The sequence below is a fragment of the Hyperoodon ampullatus genome (genome assembly GCF_949752795.1).
Source record: "Hyperoodon ampullatus genome assembly, chromosome: 5".
NCBI classification, from domain to species: Eukaryota; Metazoa; Chordata; class Mammalia; order Artiodactyla; family Ziphiidae; genus Hyperoodon; species Hyperoodon ampullatus.
The window spans coordinates 90,424,689-90,444,950 of record NC_136918.1 but is presented as its reverse complement, the minus strand read 5'-3'; the positions used below and the strand labels follow the sequence as shown (position 1 = coordinate 90,444,950).

Genomic DNA, 20,262 nt, shown 5'->3' with positions numbered 1-20,262 from the left:
GAAACCATAAACAAGACCAAAAGACAACCCTCAGAATGGGATAAAATATTTGCAAATGAAGCAACTGACAAAGGATTAATCTCCAAAATTTATAAGCAGCTCATGCAGCTCAATAACAAAAAAACAAACAACCCAATCCAAAAATGGGCAGAAGACCTAAATAGACATTTCTCCACAGGAGATATACAGACTGCCAACAAACACATGAAAGGATGCTCAACATCTTTACTAATTAGAGAAATGCAAATCAAAACTACAATGAGATATCATCTCACACCAGTCAGAATGGCCATCATCAAAAAATCTAGAAACAATAAATGCTGGAGAGGGTGTGGAAAAAAGGGAACACTCTTGCACTGCTGGTGGGAATGTGAATTGGTACAGCCACTATGGAGAACGGTATGGAGGTTCCTTAAAAAACTACAAATAGAACTACCATATGACCCTGCAATCCCACTACTGGGCATATACCCTGAGAAAACCATAATTCAAAAAGAGACATGTACCAAAATGTTCATAGCAGCCCTATTTACAATAGCCCGGAGATGGAAACAACCTAAGTGTCCATCATTGGATGAATGGGTAAAGAAGATGTGGCACATACATACAATGGAATATTACTCAGCCATAAAAAGAAATGAAATTGAACTATTTGTAATGAGGTGGATGGACCTAGAGTCTGTCATACAGAGTGAAGTAAGTCAGAAAGAGAAAGACAAATACTGTATGCTGACACATATATATGGAATTTAAGAAAAAAAAAGGTCATGAAGAACATAGGGGTAAGACAGGAATAAAGACACAGACCTACTAGAGAATGGACTTGAGGATATGGGGAGGGGGAAGGGTAAGCTGTGACAAAGTGAAAGAGCGGCATGGACATATATACACTACCAAACGTAAGGTAGATAGCTAGTGGGAAGCAGCCGCATAGCACAGGGAGATCAGCTCGGTGCTTTGTGACCGCCTGGAGGGGTGGGATAGGGAGGGTGGGAGGGAGACGCAAAAGGGAGGGGATATGGGAACATATGTATACATATAACTGATTAAATTTGTGATAAAGCAAAAAATAAAAAAAATAAAAAAAAAAAAAAAAAAAAAAAAAACAGAAATAGACTCACAGACATAGAAAACAAACATTGCTACTGCTGGAGCATGAGGGATGACTCGAATTCTGTTTGGAGGCATCTTTGAGCTTGCTGAGTAGACATCATGAGCAAAGTTCACCCTCCCGAGTTGAAGAAATTTATGGACAAGAAGTTATCATACAAATTAAATGGTGGCAGACACGTCCAAGGAATATTGTAGGGATTAGATCCCTTTATGAATCTTGTGATAGATGAATGTGTGGAGATGGCAACTAGTGAGCAACAGAACAATACTGGAATGGTGGTAATACGAGGAAATAGTATCATCATGTTAGAAGCCTTGGAAAAAGTATGAACAATGGCTGTGTTCACCAGAGAAATCAACTGCTTCTATGTGTCCCCTCTCCACATTTTACTATGATAAAATCTGAGTCATGTACATTTTCTTACTGAACTTTTTTGCTAAATAAACTTTTGTAATAGTCCAAAACAAACAAACAAACAAAAAGAAAACAAACTTATGGTTGCCAAAGGGGGGGGAGGGATAAATTGGGAATTTGGGATTAACAATTACACACTACTATATATAAAATATATAAAATACATAAACAACAAGGACCTACTGTATAGCACAGGGAACTATATTTAATATCTTATAAAAATGTACAGTGGAAAAGAATCTGAAAAAGTATATGTATGTATATGTATACCTATAACTGAATCACTTTGCTGTATACCTGAAATACTATAAATCAACTATACTTTAAAAAAAAAAGGAGGAGGCTTCCCTGGTGGCACAGTGGTTAAGAATCCACCTGCCAGTGCAGAGGACATGGGTCCAAGCCCTGGTCCGGGAAGATCCCACATGCCGTGGAGCAACTAAGCCCATGCACCACAACTACTGAGCCTGCACTCTAGAGCCCGTGAGCCACAACTACTGAGCCCGTGCACCACAACTACTGAAGCCCACGTGCCCTAGAGCCCATGCTCCGCAACAAGAGAAGCCACCATGATGAGAAGCCCTCGCACCACAACGAAGAGTAGCCCCTGCTCCCCACAAGTAGAGAAAGCCTGCGTGCACCAACAAAGATCCAACACAGCCAAAAATAAATTAATTAAAAAAAAGTAGGACCTTCTGCAAAACAACTGGCTTAGACTCTTCAAAAAAAAATTGTAGGGGCTTCCCTGGTGGCGCAGTGGTTGAAAATCTGCCTGCCAATGCAGGGGACACAAGTTCGAGCCCTGGTCTGGGAAGATCCCACATGCCGCGGAGCAACTAGCCCCGTGAGCCACAATTACTGAGCCTGCGCGTCTGGAGCCTGTGCTCCGCAACAAGAGAGGCCGCGATAGTGAGAGGCCCGCGCACCGCGATGAGAAGTGGCCCCCACTTGCCGCAACTAGAGAAAGCCCTCGCACAGAAACGAAGAGCCAACAGAGCAATCAATCAATCAATCAATCAATAAAAAATTAAAAAAAAATTGTAATTGGGAATTCCCTGGTGGTCCAGTGGTTAGGTTTCCCTTCTTTCACTGCCCAGGGCACAGTTTCAATCCCTGATAGGGGAACTAAGATCCCACAAGCCACAAGGCAGGGCCAAAAAAAAAAAAAAAAAAGTAATGAAGAAAGTAATGGGGGAATTGATCCTGAAAAAGTTTTAATAACCAAATATAATGTGTAAATATTGACTGGATTTTGTTTAGAAACATTTTAAACAAATGTGAAAATTTGAAAAACTCTGGTTTTGATCTCTACAACTTTTAAATAATTTAGTAAAAAAATTATATATGATAATATGTCAACTTTAGAAAAATATTAACACACTAAATTTAGGTAGAGGGAATACAGGTATTCATTGTATTGTTTTCTTCAGTTCTTCAGCGTGTTTTGTTTTTTATAAATTTGTTTATTTATTTTTGGTTGCGTTGGGTCTTTGTTGCTGCGCGGTCTTTCTCTAGTTGCGGAGAGCAGGGGCTCCTCTATCTTTGTGGTGCGCGGGCTTCTCATTGTGGTGGCTTCTCTTTGTTTCAGAGAATGGGCTCTACAGCGAAGGCTCAGTAGTTGTGGTGCACGGGCTTAGTTGCTCCACAGCATGTGGGATCTTCCCCAACCAGGGCTCAAACCCGTGTCCCCTGCTTTGGCAGGCAGATTCTTTATTTATTTATTTTTTTTTTTTTGCGGTACGCGGGCCTCTCACTGCTGTGGCCTCTCCCGTTGCGGAGCACAGGCTCCGGACGCGCAGGCTCAGCGGCCATGGCTCACGGGCCCAGCCGCCTCACGGCATGTAGGATCCTTCCGGACCGGGGCACGAACCCGTGTTCCCTGCATCGGCAGGCGGACTCTCAACCACTGCGCCACCAGGGAAGCCCTGGCAGGCAGATTCTTAACCACCGCACAACCAGGGAAGCCCCTTCAGTGTGCTTTAATGTTTTCCTAATGAAGGTCTGGAGGAGAAAAGGGAAATTTATGGCTTCTCTTCGGGAAACATGCAAGCAAGAAAAGAGTGAAGCGATATTTAAAGTATCTAAGGGAAAAAAAAACTTAGAATGTTATGTTTGGCAAAATTATCCTTCAAAAGTGAAGAAATACTTTCTCAGACAAAAACTGAGGGCATAGGTCACCAGCAGATCTGTCTCGCAAGAAATGTTAGAAAATTTTCAGAGGAGGGTGAGGAAAGTGATTGGAAGGGCTGGAGAAGTTTCCCGAGGGGCGGCGGCAAGAGGCTGCTGTCACTGGATCTTACCCACTTCTTATGTCACCGCGGGACCGTCGCTAAGTCCATACGCTTCCGCATGACCCGAGTACTCTCACTACCTGCGCAGCCAAGTCGGCGTGCGCCGCCCAGTAATTCCGTCCGGAACCGCAACGGGAGCCGTGCAGGTTCCGGAGAGGTGGTGCGCCCCACTCCGGACGTAAAGGGGAGAGGACCACGGCTCACTCTCGCCTGGGGCTCCGCCCACAGACATATCTCAGGTGCAAACCCCGCCCAGCCAGGGATCTTTTGAAGGATTGTTTGCACAGAAAGCTGGCTCTGCTGGGATGCTTGGACTTGGGAGAGGCTGTAAAGGTCCCTAATCCGGTTGGGGTTTCAGGGAGGATCGGGAGCTGAGTACTTCAAGAGTTATCTAGGCAAAAGGGGACGGGAAGAGCCTTCTGGGCAGAAATTGTACGGAGAAAGGTCTTGAGGTAGAGAAAAAGGAGGCTAGACATGTAGGCAGAGGAAGATTTATAGTGAAGCTAATGAAGCTTAAGTTTCAGAACCTGTCATTTGCACTACCCCTTTCAAGGCTCGGTACCTAATTTTTGCATTATTTTTCTCAAAGAGGGCCTCCCGAATTGTGTAAGGTTTAGACCCCACAAAACTTGACTCCACATAGGGAGCCAGTGGAAAAGAGGGACATGATCAGATAATTGTTTATAAAAATGATCATCTGATAGCCGATGATCGGAGTAGGTAGGAGTAAGGCGAGGAGATCAGATGAGAGAAGGTAATGGTCTGGATTAGTGTGGTGGCAGTGAAGATGGAGAGGAGAGAATGGATTCCACTTACAGTTAAGAGAGAGTAGTGCAGGACTTGACTGGCCCTATCTAAAACAGTACCATACTACACCACCAGTTAATAGCTGTCCTTTTGCCCTGTTTTATTCTTTTGACTTATTACCACCTGATATGTATTTTATTTTCTTTTAGTCTGCTAAATAATTTTCAAAAGGTTGAAAACATATCTCATAAAAATAATGAACACATGACAAAGATTTTATTCATCATAATAAACTACTCATCCATTATTATCTTAAATAATGAGGGAAACAGTAAGATGGTAGGTAAGATTTGTTCAAATGAGAATGAGTTTCAGAGATTTAGATTATCAGCCAAAGGAATACTGAAATGAATTTGCTAATAGTTACAACAATACTAATATCCTATGAAGCAAAAAACTGTAATTCTGGGAGTTATTTCTTCTACCAGATGGAAATGAATTCCATCTCTACTAGACAAAATCCATTTGCATTACTAGGAATAGGAAGTATTTGCATTGTTCTCAGACAAGAATTATTTGCATTGCTATCAGTTTTCTACCAGTTAGCCTCTACCCCTACAAACTTGTAAGATAGCTTAATCATTATAAAGTCAATCAAAGGTATACCCCAGCACTACAATGAAAGATCACCCAGTAATCCTCTTCTGCCCATTTACAAGTTCTGGACAATTTTTCTGGACATGTCTACCCTCACTAGAATGTAAGATTTAAAAGAACAAGGATTTTGTTTAATTCATTGTTGCGTTATGAGCACCTAAAACTGTATATGGTAGGTACATAGCTATCAATAAATACATATTGAATGAGTGAGTGAAAGATGAGAAAGTAGGGATATGAGTGTTAACAATTTCTTCAAGAAGTTTGTTACAATGACTTAGCAATTGTAAGGTGGAAGGAGGTATACGTATAGAGAAAGGCCTTTTTTAAAAATGTTCAAAGACATTTAAATCCAGATAAGGATCCAATGAAGAGAGAGTGAATACACCGGAGAGGAGGTATCTTTTTCAAAGGCTTTCACCAAATATGGAGTGTCAGGACCACAGCCACAATCTCCCTGGGAAGGGCCCCTTCCCACTCCAAGCCTCTAAAAATTGGGGGAACAAGAGAGAGAGGGTTGGACTAGATCAACTATTCTCAACCGTTTTGGTCTTGGAACTCCTTCACACTCTTAAAAATTATTGAGAATTATTGAGATTTTGTTTGTCTATCAATATTTGCCAGATTAGACATTAAAACTGAGTAACTTTTTAAAATATTTTTTCACTAAAAATAATAAACCCATTACATGTTAACATAAATATCTTTATGGAAAATAATATATTTTCATAAAAGAAATTTAGTCAGAAGGGTAACATTGTTTTACAAATCTCTTGTAAATTAATGTCTGGCTTAATAAACCTGGATTCTTTTAAAAAAAATCTTCAGAAAGACTATGATATAGGTCAGAAACTCAGCTCTAAAGAAGAGTTCTAGAGAAGAAGTAAAAGGAGATAAAATCTTTTATTTTTCTTATTCCTAATTGATCTAACATATGTTTGTTCAAAATAAATAAATGGATAAATAAAATGAATGACAGCAATGTTATAAGGGAGAAGTAGGAGTTGGAAATACTATATTACAAGGCACTTGCAATACTCGTGAATTGCTATACTGTTATTTGAAAAAGAGCCTGGGGACTTTCCTGGTGGCACAGTGGTTAAGAATCTGCCTGCCAATGCAGGGGACACGGGTTTGAGCCCTGGTCCAGGAAGATCCCACATGCCATGGATCAACTAAGCCCGTGTGCCACAACTACTGAGCCTGAGCTCTAGAGCCTGCAAGCTACAACTACGGAGCCTGTGTGCCACAACTACTGAAGCCCGTGTGCCTAGAGCCCATGCTCTGCAGCAAGAGAAGCCACCTCAATAAGAAACCTGCACACTGCAACAAAGAGTAGCCCCTGCTCACCGCAACTAGAGAAAGCCCACACACAGCAGCAAAGACCCGACGTAGCCAAAAATAAATAATAAATAAATTCCATTTTTAAAAATTGACTTATATTTAAAAAAGAAAAGAAAAGAAAAAGAACTTGATTGCTAGTAACCATAGCAAACTCAAGGGCAAGCACACACAAAGAAAAAACAGCAGTGAAAGTGTAATTGATATACAAGAGAGGGGAAAAAAATGGAGTCATATAAAATGTTCAACTAAAATGAGAAAGAGGGGAAGACAAAAAATTCAAAAAGAGGGTGATGAAAACAAATACAGATCTTAATCCACCTATATCAATCATGTTGAATATCAATTTTCTAAATATACTAATTAATCTAGAAAAATTAACAAAAAGAAGCCACCGCAATGAGAAGCCCACGCGCTGCAACAAGGAGTAGCCCCCACTTGTTGCAATTAAAGAAAGCCTGCGTGCAGCAACGAAGACCCAACGCAGCCAAAAATAAATAAATAAAATAAATAAATTTATTTAAAAAATAAGATAGAATGGCCAAAATCCAAAGCACTGACAACCCTAAATGCTAGTAAGGATGTAGAGCAGAAGGAACTCTCATTCATTGCTGGTGGGAATGCAAAATGGTACAGCCATTTTGGAAGATAGTTTGGCAGTTTCTTATAAAACTAAACATACTCTTATGATTCAGAAATCATGTTCCTTGATATTTATCCAAATGAGTTGAAAATGTATGTTCACACAAAAACCTGCACACAAATGTTTATAGCAGCTTTATTCATAATTGCCAAAACTTGGAAGCAACCAAGGTGGCCTTCAATATGTGAATGGATAAATTATGGTACATCCAAACAATGGAGTATTCAACATTAAAAAGTGGGCAATCCAGCCATGAAAAAACATGAAAGAATGTTAAATACATTTTCTGTTGTGAAAGAAGTCAATCTGAAAAGGCTACTGTATGATTCCAACTGTATGACATTCTGTAAAGAGGCAAAGCTATGGTGACAGGAAGAAGATCAGTGGTCTGGAGTTGGGGGGAGAAAGCATTAAGTAGGTGGAGCACAGAACATTTTTATAGCACAGTGAAACTATTTTGTATGACACTAAAATGATGAGTATGTCATTATACATTGGTCAAAACCCATAGAGTGTACAACACAAAGAATGAACCCTTATATAAACTATGGGCTTTGGGTGACAATGATGGGTCAATGTAGGTTCAACAACTGTGCCACTCGGGTGCAGGATGTTGATAGTAGAGGAAATGGGGTGGGGAGGAGGGGTGGTATTTGAGAATTCTGTACTTTCTGTTCAATGTTTCTGAAAGCTTAAAACTGCTAAAAAAACAAAAATCTATTAACTAAAATAAAACCAAATTACATCCTATATAGCTAGTACCTGAAGCAGCAGTAACAGTCACTTTTTGGTAAACCTAAGTACAGAATCCAGACATTCCCATCGGTACTTAAGGCATCAGGCAACATTGAGGATGGTGAGGACAGAGCATAGCAATCATTGGGATGCAAGTCACTTTAACTGTGGGCTCTCCACCATTTATCTTTTTTTTTCATGATTACTAGTAAGGAGATTGAATCATAATCAAAGACTTCCCAACAAACAAAAGTCCAGGACTAGATGGCTTCACTGGTGTATTCTAACAAACATTTTTTTATATTGAGGTAAAATTGGTATATAATGTTATGTTACAGGTGTACAACATAGTAATTTGATATTTGTGTACACTACAAAACTGATATAAGTTTAATTACCATCATTACCATACAATTATCCCCCTTCACACATTTCACCCACACCCCACCCCTTCCCCTCCGCTAACCATTTATTTTGTATTAAGTCATGGTCCATCTAAAAGCAATGATGTTGGTATGTCCAAACCAGGTTTCTTCCTCTTCCCCATTGCAATTAATCTTTTCATAATTTTCTTATTCCTATAAAGCAAGTCAGAAAAACATTTTGGAAAATGGTTAGAATAAGATAGACCATTACATACCAACCCCTTGAAAATGACCAATAAAATGAGGAATACCCTTCTGGAGTTTGTGAGTAGTTTGTCCCACAACCCAAGGATGGTGGGTAAAAAGATTTTATGTAGTAAGCAAAGGAACAACATTGTCCACTTAATATCAGGGCTCCTATTCTCTAAACTACAATTGGTTCTACTTCCTTTATCTTTATACTTTCCCTTTCCTCCTCACACCTTCTCCCCACATCCCCTCTCTGTTCACACATGCTCTTGGTATTCCCATTAAAAATTAAAAAGAAGAAACAGAGGAGGGAAGGAAAGAAGGAAGGAAGGGAAGACACAAACAAGCTCCTTTGATATTACTGCCTCAACTAACTACTATCTCCTCTAGCTCAGGTAGTAGAGATCATCAGTATGACCTGTTCCTAGTTCTTCACATGCTCTGTTCCAACTATCACCTGACCCTCTCAACATACTCTCAAAAAGGCTGCCAATGGTGTACCAAATTGACGTTCCCAGCAACACTACATTAACCATAATCTTACACTCACTACCATCTATTTCCTTCTGAAACTCTCAACCCATTGCTTTTTTTCTCATTTATCTCCCAACCTCTAACTGCACTTTTTCAGTCTTCATTGCTCACCTGCCATCGATAAGCTGATTCTCTTTTAAGGTTCTTCTGCAGTCCCTTCTAATTCTTACATGTTCTTATGTTCAATTTGCATGTTAATGACTCCCAAAGATGTTTCTCTCTAACCCATACTTCTCTGAACACTAGACCCATGTGAAGCATGTCCCATGTATCATTCTTTGCCCTTGAACTGAACTTCTGCCTTTCGTCTAATAAGGTGGCATTCTGTTCTCTATACTCCTGCAACTCTTACATTTGTCCCATTCCACTTCAAATTCTTTGGCAAGGTCATAAATTACATCTTTCCAGAATTATTATAGTAATTTCTTACCCTCCAATCTAGTCTCTGTCATAAGATTTCAATCTACTTTCTTAAAAAACAAAAAAACCTCAGGACTTCCCTGGTGGTCCAGTGGTTAAGAATCTGCCTTCCAACGTAGGGGATGCGGGATCGATCCCTGGTCTGAGAACTAAGATCCCACATGCCACGGGACAACGAACCCCACATGCTCTAGAGCCCGCGTGCCACAACTACTGAGTCCGCATGCTCTGGGCCCCTGTGCTACAACTACTAAGTCCGCACGCCACAGCTAGAAAGAAGCCCATGAGCCGCAACAAAGAGCCCGCACACCGCAATGAAAGATCCCACATGCCACAATGAAGAGCCTGTGTGCTGCAGCTAAGACTTGACACGGCCAAATAAATAAATAAATAAATATTTAAAAAATATGTAACTATAAAAAAATAAAAATAAAAACCTAATTTTCCTTCACACCCATCTTGCATCACCTCTATCCAATTCTATCACCAAAAGCTGAATTTTGTGCTCATGAGTTCCACGTCCATATAAAACCTAAAGCACTGCTTATGTGTACGCACAATGTGTATTTTCTTGAGTGGAGAAGATGTTGTTATCATTATTTTCTCAAAGAAATCTATGTCCCAAAAGTGACTGAGAAACTATGACCCCCAGGATAATATGAGACCTTTAATATAGATATAAAATGTTCAATAGTCTGCTCCTTCCCTTCCCAGACTTATTTGTCAATATAAGCTTCAATCATATAGGCCTATTTGCAATCTCTAAGCAGGTCATATTCTTCCATGTATTGGTAGGGGCTGTTTCGACTACCAAAATGCCCAAATTTTTACTTTCTAACTGGTAAACTCTTCCTCAGTACATGTAATCCCTTCTGAAGTTTCCCTAAGTCACTTCAATATAGGTACTTTCCAGAGAGTTTCATAGCATCTCTTACTCATTTTCGTCTCAGCATGCTACATGGGTTTTATCTTACTAATTTTTGTATCCCCAGCTAAGTATCTGACATATGGTAAGAACCTAATTTTTTCTTTCTTAAAACAGATTTCTCTAAAGTTGAGGCAGTTAAGGTCTTAACTTGTCAGCTACCTTGTTAAGGTTGCTAAGAAGAAGCTACGTTTATCTGGGTTCTAATCCACTGCTAAATTATTTTTGCTTCCTATTTTTGCCTGATCTATACGGCAAATTAAGAAAACAGCATGTTTGCCCTCTGCCTTCTCCTACTAAATTTTTCAGAAACCCATCTAGACATCTATTGTTCTGTGTGTCATATTTAGAAAGATACTTAAGTGTTACCTCTTAGCACATTCAGGACATAACATATTATCTTCTAGGTCTGGGGATGGGAAAGTGCAGGCAGGTAACATGAAGAGAGAGATCATCCTCCTGGGAGTGTTAGGCACCCAGGTCTGACCTGCATGGAACTGCAGGCGAACCCAACCTTCTGTGTCTGCCAAGAGTGGTCTGCCATGGACCACACACCACCGGACACCTAGGCAAGGAAAAAGAAGCAAATATAAACTGCTACGATCAGGTAACAGTACCCCAATCCAATCTCTCAGTGAGTCATTCTTGAATCAACTGAATGAGAAGCATGAAAAATGTAGACCAAAAGACACCATAATCTAACTTCACAAACTACATAGCACAGAGGACAATAACAATTAACTTTTGGAAACCTTGCTTTGTGTCCGGGATTTTGCTAAGTGACTTACATGTATTAATACATTTATTCTTAAGAACATTATTAATATTTACCTTTTATTTACTTTTCTTATTTACAGGTGAAGTAAGTGAAGCTTACAGTGTTAAAATATCATAATTTTCCCAGAACCAAAACAAGGATCTAGGTATTCTGATTCACAGCCAATTTGCCTAACCATTACATTGTACTGCCTCAACTATAGAAAACAGGCAAAGGATCTTTTTTAAAAGTCTAAGGAACAATCTAATTGGGGAGATGGGATATTTGAGAGACAACAGAGTAGTTAAGTCCTATAGATATCAAGTGTCTGAAATTGAGAGAAAGGAGCAATCACTGTAGGCTTAAATATCTATAAAATCTCCCCAGTCAGACTGTAAAATAAGAGTAGAGATTACCACACTCTTGGATTGGAAGAATTAATATTATTTAAATGGCCATACTACACAAAGCAATCTACAGATTTAAGGTGATCCCTATCAAATAACCCATGATTTTTCACAGAACTAAAAAAAAATCCTACAGTTTATACTGAACCATAAAAGACCCAGAATTGCCAAAGCAATCCTGAGGAAAAAGAACAAAGTAGGAGGCATAACTCTCCCAGACTTCAGATGACACTACAAATCTGCAGTAATCAAAACAGCATGATATTGGCACAAAAACAGACATATGGATCAATGGAACAGAATAGAGAGCCCAGAAATAAACACACACACTATGCTCAATTAATCTTTGACAAAGAAGGCAAGAATATACAATAGAGAAAAGACATCCTCTTCGGCAAATGGTGTTGGAAAAGTTGCACAGCTGCATGTAAATCAATGAAGTTAGAACACATACTCACACCATACACAAAAATAAACTCAAAATGGTTTTAAGACTTAAATATAAGACATGATACCATAAGAGAACATAGGCAAAACATTCTCTGACATAAATTGTAGCAGTGTTTTCTTAGGTCAGTCTCCCAAGGCAAAAGAAATAAAAGCAAAAATAAATAAATGGGACCTAATCAAACTTACAAGCTTTTGTATAGCAAAGAAAACCATAAACAAACAAACAAACAAAAAACTTATGAACTGGGAGAAAAAATTTGCAAATGACAAGACCGCCAAAGGCTTAATTTTCAAAATATACAAACAGTTCATAACAAAAAACAAACAACCCAGTCAAATAATGGGCAGAATACCGAAATAGACATTTCTCCAAAGAAGACGTACAGGTGGCCAACGGGCACATGAAAAGATGCTCAATACCACTAATTATTAGAGAAATGCACATCAAAACTACACTGAGGTACCACCTCACACCATACAGAATGGCCGTCATTAAAAAGTCTACAGGGCTTCCCTGGTGGCGCAGTGGTTGGGAGTCCGCCTGCCAATGCAGGGGACACGGGTTCGTGCCCCGATCCGGGAGGATCCTGCATGTCGCGGAGCGGCTGGGCCCGTGGGCCATGGCCGTTGGGTCTGCGTGTCCGGAGCCTGTGCTCCGCAACGGGAGAGGCCACAGCAGTGAAAGGCCCAAGTGCCGCCAAAAAAAAAAAAAAAAAAAAAAGTCTACAAAATAACAAATGCTGGAGAGGATGTGGAGAAAAGGGGGAACCCTCCTACACTGTTGGTGGGAATGTAAATTGGTATAGCTACTATGGAGAACAGTACAAAGATCCTTAAAAAACTAAAAACAGAGCTACCATGTGATCCAGCAATCCCACTCCTGGGCATATATCTGAAGAAAACATGGTTCGAAAGAACACATGCACCCCAGTGTTCATTGCAGAGCTGTTTACAAATAGTCAAGACATGGAAACAACCTAAATGTCTATTGACAGATAAAAAAGATGTGGCACATGTACACAATGGAGTATGAGCCATAAAAAAGAATGAAACAATGCCATTTGCAGCAACATGGATATACCTAGAGATTATCATACTAAGTAAGTCATAAAGAGAAAGATAAATACCATATGATATCACTTATATGTGGAATCTAAAATATGACACAAATGAACTTATCTACAAAACAGAAACAGACACACAGACATAGAGAACTTGGGAATTTGGGATTAGCAGATGCAAACTATTATACACAGAATGGATAAACAACAGGGCCTTACTGTATAGCACATGGAACTATATTCAATATCCTGTGATAAACCATAATGGAATAGAATATGAAAAAGAATGTATACATATATGTATAACTGAATCACTTTGCTGTACAGTAGGAATTAACACAACACTGTAAATCAACTATACTTCAATAAAATAAATTTAAAAAAATAAAATTTAAAGAGTTAATTTAAAGAGTGTGGCTAGGCACACTCCTGGATCCCAGTAGGTGCTTGATAACTGCTGAATGAAGAGGAATTAAAAGGATGAGTAGGGCTTCCCTGGTGGTGCAGTGGTTAAGAATCCACCTGCCAGGGCTTCCCTGGTGGCGCAGTAGTTGAGAGTCCACCTGCCGATGCAGGGGACACGGGTTCGTGCCCCTGTACAGGAAGATCCCACATGCCGCGGAGTGGCTAGGCCCGTGAGCCGTGGCCGCTAAGCCTGCGTGTCCGGAGCCTGTGCTCCACAACGGGAGAGGCCACAACAGTGAGAGGCCCGTGTACCGCAAAAAAAAAAAAAAAAAAAAAGAATCTGCCTGCCAATGCTGGGGACACTCGTTTGATCCCTGGTCCAGGAAGGTCTCACGTGCCTTGGAGCAACTAAACCTGTGCACCACAACTACTGAAGCCCGTGCACCACAACTACTGAAGCCTGCACACCTAGAGCCCCTCTGCAGCAGGAGAAGCCACCACAAGGAGAAGCCTGCACACTGTCACAAAGAGTAGCCCCGGATTGCAGCAACTAGAGAGCGCCTGCCCGCAGCAACGAAGACCCAATGCAGCCAAAAATAAATTAATTAATTAATAATAAAAAGAAAGAGGATCCAGAACACCTCTGGAAATGGGATGGAGAGAGGAAAAGAATTCAAGCCAATAAAGAGAATGACTTTGTGCTGGCCTGAGGTAGGGTCTGATGGAAATGAAACAGAAGTATCAAAGAGTGGAGCAGGAATTGGAGAAAGATGGGGCTAAGTTATTCTCGAGATTTCTCAAGAGGACAGGGGCCCCAAATATTTTAATTATCATTGCCTACTTTTAGGATACCAAGTTGTATTTCATAAGGCTCACAATCATTCTATCAAGTAGAATAGTTGAAATCTTCATTTTATAAATCAGGATACCAGGGTTTATGCTGAGTAACTTGCCAATGTCACATACCTAGGAAGTGGTAAGACAAGGGTTTGAACCATGGTCATTTAAATTAATTCTTCCAATCCAATAGAAAGGGGAAGACCTCAGGCTGTGGCTGACCACATTACCAGATTATGCTTTCTTCCCACCTTGGATCTGTGCTCAGCGATGAGAAAGTGTCCCCACTCAGCCACCTGGCTCAGAGAGCCATTCAAGCAAAACTTGGCTATCTATCAATCACAAGATAAGCCCTCTATGAACCTAACTTCCCATCTGCAGATATTTTAACTAACGCTTTCCCTTTAACTACCATCAGTATTGGACTAATAAAAGTGTGTCTTCTTTCTCTGGCATGGTAACCATTCTTTAAGGTTGATCTTACCAGAAGCTTGCGGCAGAAAGGACTCAACAGAGGTAGGCAGGGGACGTGAATTTATAGCCTTAGGTTGAACAGCTCTTGCAGCAATTCTTGACCATGCTGCCAACATGGCTGCCTGAGCTGAAGTTATCACTTCAACCACGTTAGTCCTTTCCTCATTCTCACTCATCTTCCTTTTCTGAACACTTGCTCTCTTGGTCTTGTGTTTCCCTGGACATGACTGCAATCTGGCCTCCCGTGATGATTCAGGAATATACTGCAAATGGAATTCACGATGAGTATGCAGTGAAGTGTCACCACCCCAAGGACATTTGGGTTGATTTTATCATTCTTCATACATTGACCTGTGTATGTCAGTGTGGGAAGGGTTTAGGAATGTTAGTTCCCTCAGAGCAGTGGTTCTCAACTGGGAGAAATTTTGATTGTCAAAACTGTGTATAGTGGGAGGGAGATCACTAACACATTGTGGGTAGAATCCATGGATATTTAGGCTACTAAACATCCTAAAATGCACAGGACAAGCCCCAGGACAAAAAGAAATTAATTGGCCCGAAATGTCAATTGTCTTGGTTGAGAAACCTTGCCACCATATAGAGATGGTGGAGAGGAGGAAAAATTCACAGTCAGAACTTAAATCATGACACTCCTCACTCACCTGATCTTTTTCAGGATAAGCATGTTTCTGGAGTCTCAGATAAACCTCTATTTTCTAAGGAAATTAAGAAGGGAAATAAACATGAAAACCTGCAGACTTCCCTGGTGGCACAGTGGTTAAGAATCTGCCTGCCAGTGCAGGGCACATGGGTTTGATCCCTGGTCTGGGAAGGTCCCACATGCCGTGGAGCAACTAAGCCCCACAACTATTGAGCCTGCACTCTAGAGCCCCAGGCCCACAACTACTGAAGCCCACATGCCACAACTACTGAAGCCTGCACACCTAGAGCCCATGCTCCACAACAAGAGAAGCCACCGTAATGAGAAGTTCATGCACCACAACGAAAACCCCAAAATTAATTAATTAATTAATTTAAAATTAATTAATTGATTGATTAAAATTTAATTTAAAAATTAAAAGCTGGCAGAGCTCCCATACTTGTTGCAAGCACCAGAGATTCCTACCAGTGCACTCACCTGACCATCGGTACTCAAATTAAGTTGTTGGCACCATTTCCGCAAAGTGTCCCGACTCACGTTGTTAATTGGAGGCAGTATGGCTGGCAAGCTTGGTTTACTATGACTAGATTTTGGGCAAGCTTTGACCTGTGCATCTGTCTGAGGAGGATGAACTGAGAAAAGAAGAGAAACAAAGTAGTAATAATGTAATATTTGTAGATTCTTTAAAATTTTACAAAGTTCTCACTTATTTCTCATAACCCAATTTGTACATATACATATAAACTATTATTCATCTTACAAATAAGGTAATAGATTCAGGAGTTAAAGGACTTGCCCAAGATCACACCACCATTAAAATGGCAGACCTGGGACTCAAATACACATTTTGAATTTTGAAATTCTAAATTCCACTTTTTTTACACTACCTATAGCAACCTGCTTTTTGCAGCCATAAACAACCACCTGGATAGAACATTATATTGGATTGCTCCCCCAAAATGTGTAGACGTTGGACCACAAAATATCTGTCCCTACAGAAATAATTAAAACCACCCCATCCAACAATGGTCCTCCATTCTGTCAACCTGCCTCATTTTTCTCTACAGAGAAAATGTACTTTGTCTCACATCACTTTGCTTAACTTAACTTATCACTGTCAACTTTATCTGGAAGTCCTCATTATTTGCCCCCAAAATAAAATCATTCTGAAAATACTTATTCAATGCCTTCATATGAAGCCCTGATACAAAGGGTCATGATATTAAGAGCCGCTAGATATTTGATCAGTAATTGCTCACCAAGCAAAAGACTAGATGCTTTTCAAGATGATTTAGTCTCCCAAATACCATCTGATCTTATATGTGGGATCTAAAAAGGCTGAACTCAGGAATGGAGAGTAGATTGGTGGTTGCAGGAATTGGGAGTAGGGGAAATGGGAAGATGTTGATCAAAGGGTACAAATTTTCAGTTATGAGTAAGTTCTAGGGATCTAATGTATAGCGTGGTGACTACAGTTAATACTATAATGTATGCTTAAAAATTAAGAAGACAGTAAATCTTAAAATGTTCTCACCACAGTGGGGGAAAAGTTAACTGTGTGAGGTGACGGATGTGTTAATTAACCTTAATTTGGTAATCATTTTGCAATATATATGTACATCAATCATCACCCTGTACACCTTAAAATTACACCATGTTTTATGTGTCAGTTATATCTCAAAAAAGCTCGAAATAAAAGAAAAAGAAAAAAGCTCGGAATGATTTGGTTTTCATAAGAAGTATGTAAAAATGGAAAGACGATTGAGCTTCATGGGTTGGGAATTTGAGCTCACATCTAGCTGCCCCATGAGGTCATGCTCTGTCCAAAGCACTCCACATGCCTAGTTTTTGTGTCTTTTTAAAAGTAAGACAGTAATGGTGCTTAGCAAATGAGCAGTATGAGAGTTTGAGAAATCTCCTACCACAGATAATCAAGGTGAGATTTAAGCTGGGTGTTGCATAGTTAAAGGACAGGGGAAGAAGAATCTTACTTTTCCTGGGCTTCCAGAGCTGGAGGAGCAGCAAACTGAGCTCACCCTGTTGTTCTCATACCTTGATCATCTGGACTCAGTGACTCCACTTTGACTTCTGAAGTTGAAGAAACACTTGGTTCGGTTTGATGGTCTTCAACAATTTCCTCATTAACTGGAAGCAATGTAAGAACCATATTTTCTTCACCTAAGGCCTCTTCAAAGAAATTCTGGAAAAGCAAGCCTCAATCACTGATTCTCATTTAATGCTGTACAACTAAAATATTTATTTTCATGGCACAACTAATGAATAAAAGAAGCCAATAGCTGGATGGAAAGACTGAGATTCCCTGAATTTGATATTGATTCATTGGCCCTTTATTAGATGAGAAAAACAATGAAGAAATGGGCAAAAGCAGATTTACATGTGGATGATAAGAGGAAATTAAAGCATAGATCTTGAGTTTGGGGAAACCATTTTCTTCATGGCCTTCCTCTCCATCAGTTAGAACACCAAATGCTTTTATCTCCTAAATCTGTGTAGAAGGTGTTTCTGCCTTTTCATCTTCTGTTGTGTGATTCACGTTATCATCACTGGCAGAATCAGTAATCTCCTGTGATCCCAATCCATTCTGGCTCCTTTCTGCAGACTGCTCTCCTGCTTGTTTAAAATACTTCAGTTAAAAGACAAAACTCCCTGGTGTAGCCTATAAATTGTTGAACAGCCAGGCCCCTGCCTGCCTTTCCAGCTTAAGAGCCCTGAGGTTTCTGAGCTTCAGCCATACCAACCTTGTTTCAGCCCCACGACCTGAGGGGAGCAAATGTATCTGTCTTACTCTCCACTGCTATCGCAGGGCTTACACAGTGCCCAGCACAGAGTGGACACTCAGTGTTCTTTTAACAATTTCATGAATGAAAGATAAAGTGGATAGGTAGGAAGGAACTGATATTTACTGGTTTTGTACAGTCCACATGCACTGTGCTAGGACCTTTTTGTATTTCTCATTTAAACCTATAACATACTTGTAGTAATTTATTAGTTTTCATATTTTAGAAATTAGGCAACTGAGGCTTAGAAATTAAATGACAATAACATAGAGTCACATATGCTTAAGTTTCTAGTTTTCCTCTCCAATCCAAGGGTGAATAAACTCCATTCCAGCTCAATTGTAATATTCTCTTCTCTGAACAGCTAAGTGAATCCGATGCAGCCAGGCCCGTCCCCATCCGCCCACCCGCCCGCACCCAGTTTAAATCTCTTCAAAGACTTCCCCTTGCTCTGCACTTCAGCTAGCAAAAGGGATTTTGCATTTGTACACCACTTTTTCAAAGCACTCAAGGAAACATTTCACTGGTCAGCTTAAAAAAAAAAAAAAGGACATTATTGGGAGAGTATCACTCCACTCAAGAGGTAAGCAGCTATATGACTTGCCCATAATCATATACTTCATATTGGCCAATTCAGTTCTCTAGCCCGGTGCAGTGGCCCCTGCAAATACCTATGAAACCTACTCAACTTATGTTCTCCTCTAGTCCAGGACTACCCAAGCCTAGTCAGGAAACCCTTTGGTACCAAGGCCATTGGGAGTAGGTTTGCTTCTTACTCCTGGGGGAAAGAAACCTACTAGTCACGTCACTTTCTGACCTTATCCACATTACCCTTTTCACTTTCTTTTTATGGCAGCTCTCCATTTCTTTACCGTTTTATCTTGCCCAGCTACAACATGTCTTTCTACAAAATAAATATCTTACTTTGAACTAGGAACAGAAATATTTAGTTTCTCCTTTTTTACTTTCACCCAAGTTGTATACCGCAATCACATGAAAGAAAAGTAATAATTCGCTTGCAAAAGAGGGAGATTCTCAGATAGAGATTTCTTACATCCAGAAAGAGGTAAATATAAGTGAGCTCTAGAAAGGCTTTAAAAAGTGAATCTGTGGGAAAATAAATGAAATTCAAACCAAACTTACCTTCTCATAATTCCGGTGTGCCATTCCAAGAAACTCTCAGAGAAAGGCAGAGCCGGCAATGTTAAGGACATCTGCAATTTAATCCTCTTAACCTGAGGTTTCTAGTCCAATTTCTCCTTTTATAAGCAAATGTCTCCTACTTCCTGTTTTCCAGAAGAGCTGTTTTCCTTCCTCCTCTTTTTCCCCCTCCCTTGTTATCTGACAGTGTGATAATTTCATCAGTTTTATACCCAGGCTTTTCTATTAGGTGAGAGTTAAGTTATTGGGTAATTAATATCACTCCTGATTTTTTAAAACATTTTTGGTTTTTATTCCTTTAAGGTGAGACTTAGGTGAAACTTGAAAATGACAAACACTTGTTGACAAGTTACAAACAAATAAACAATCTTTGTAAACAATATTGGTGATAGATTGAATGATGCTTTGTGTAGGGAATAGAAGTTCAAAGGTATTTTATAACTGCTTTATGCCCATGGGTGTGTCACTCACTGGGAGATTGGATTTAGATTGTAGGGACTGGATAACATGATTTCTCCTGGATCTAGCTCTAAACACAGAGTTTATGCCTGCAATAATGGCGGGCTGAGTAGAAGGGAAAGGTTTGGCTATTCAGAATAAGAACAGCAGAAGCCAAAACGCTAAGGCAAGTGATGTACTAATGAATGCAGGAGAAGGAACTGCAAAAAGTTGGGAATTGCTGGAGGATAATGTTGGGGGCAGGATGTGATGAGACATGAGGCTGGAAAAGTCACAGATGTTTTCATAGGTCACTCTAAGGAGCCAGAGTTTCTACAGGAAAATATTCACAAACAGTATGGCAACTCTGACATTTGT

At 40.0% G+C, this 20,262-nt stretch overlaps 1 protein-coding gene and 1 pseudogene across 2 annotated transcripts; one reads left to right on the top strand and one right to left on the bottom strand.

Annotated features, from left to right (window-relative positions):
- The first annotated feature begins 1,212 nt into the window (after window positions 1-1,212).
- Window positions 1,213-1,443, top strand: LOC307053033 (small nuclear ribonucleoprotein G-like; annotated as a pseudogene). The gene has a single exon. The product of its transcript is annotated as a small nuclear ribonucleoprotein G-like (transcript).
- Window positions 1,444-8,426: 6,983 nt separating this feature from the next.
- DPPA2 (developmental pluripotency associated 2) lies at window positions 8,427-19,452 on the bottom strand (the record flags this gene model as incomplete). The annotated part of the gene is made up of 7 exons (XM_079705086.1): window positions 8,427-8,520; window positions 10,805-11,000; window positions 14,837-15,089; window positions 15,489-15,542; window positions 15,965-16,119; window positions 17,540-17,687; window positions 19,429-19,452. 7 exons carry the CDS (start codon window positions 19,450-19,452, stop codon window positions 8,427-8,429), a joined length of 924 nt encoding a protein of 307 aa, XP_079561212.1.
- Between the last annotated feature and the right edge of the window lie 810 nt (window positions 19,453-20,262).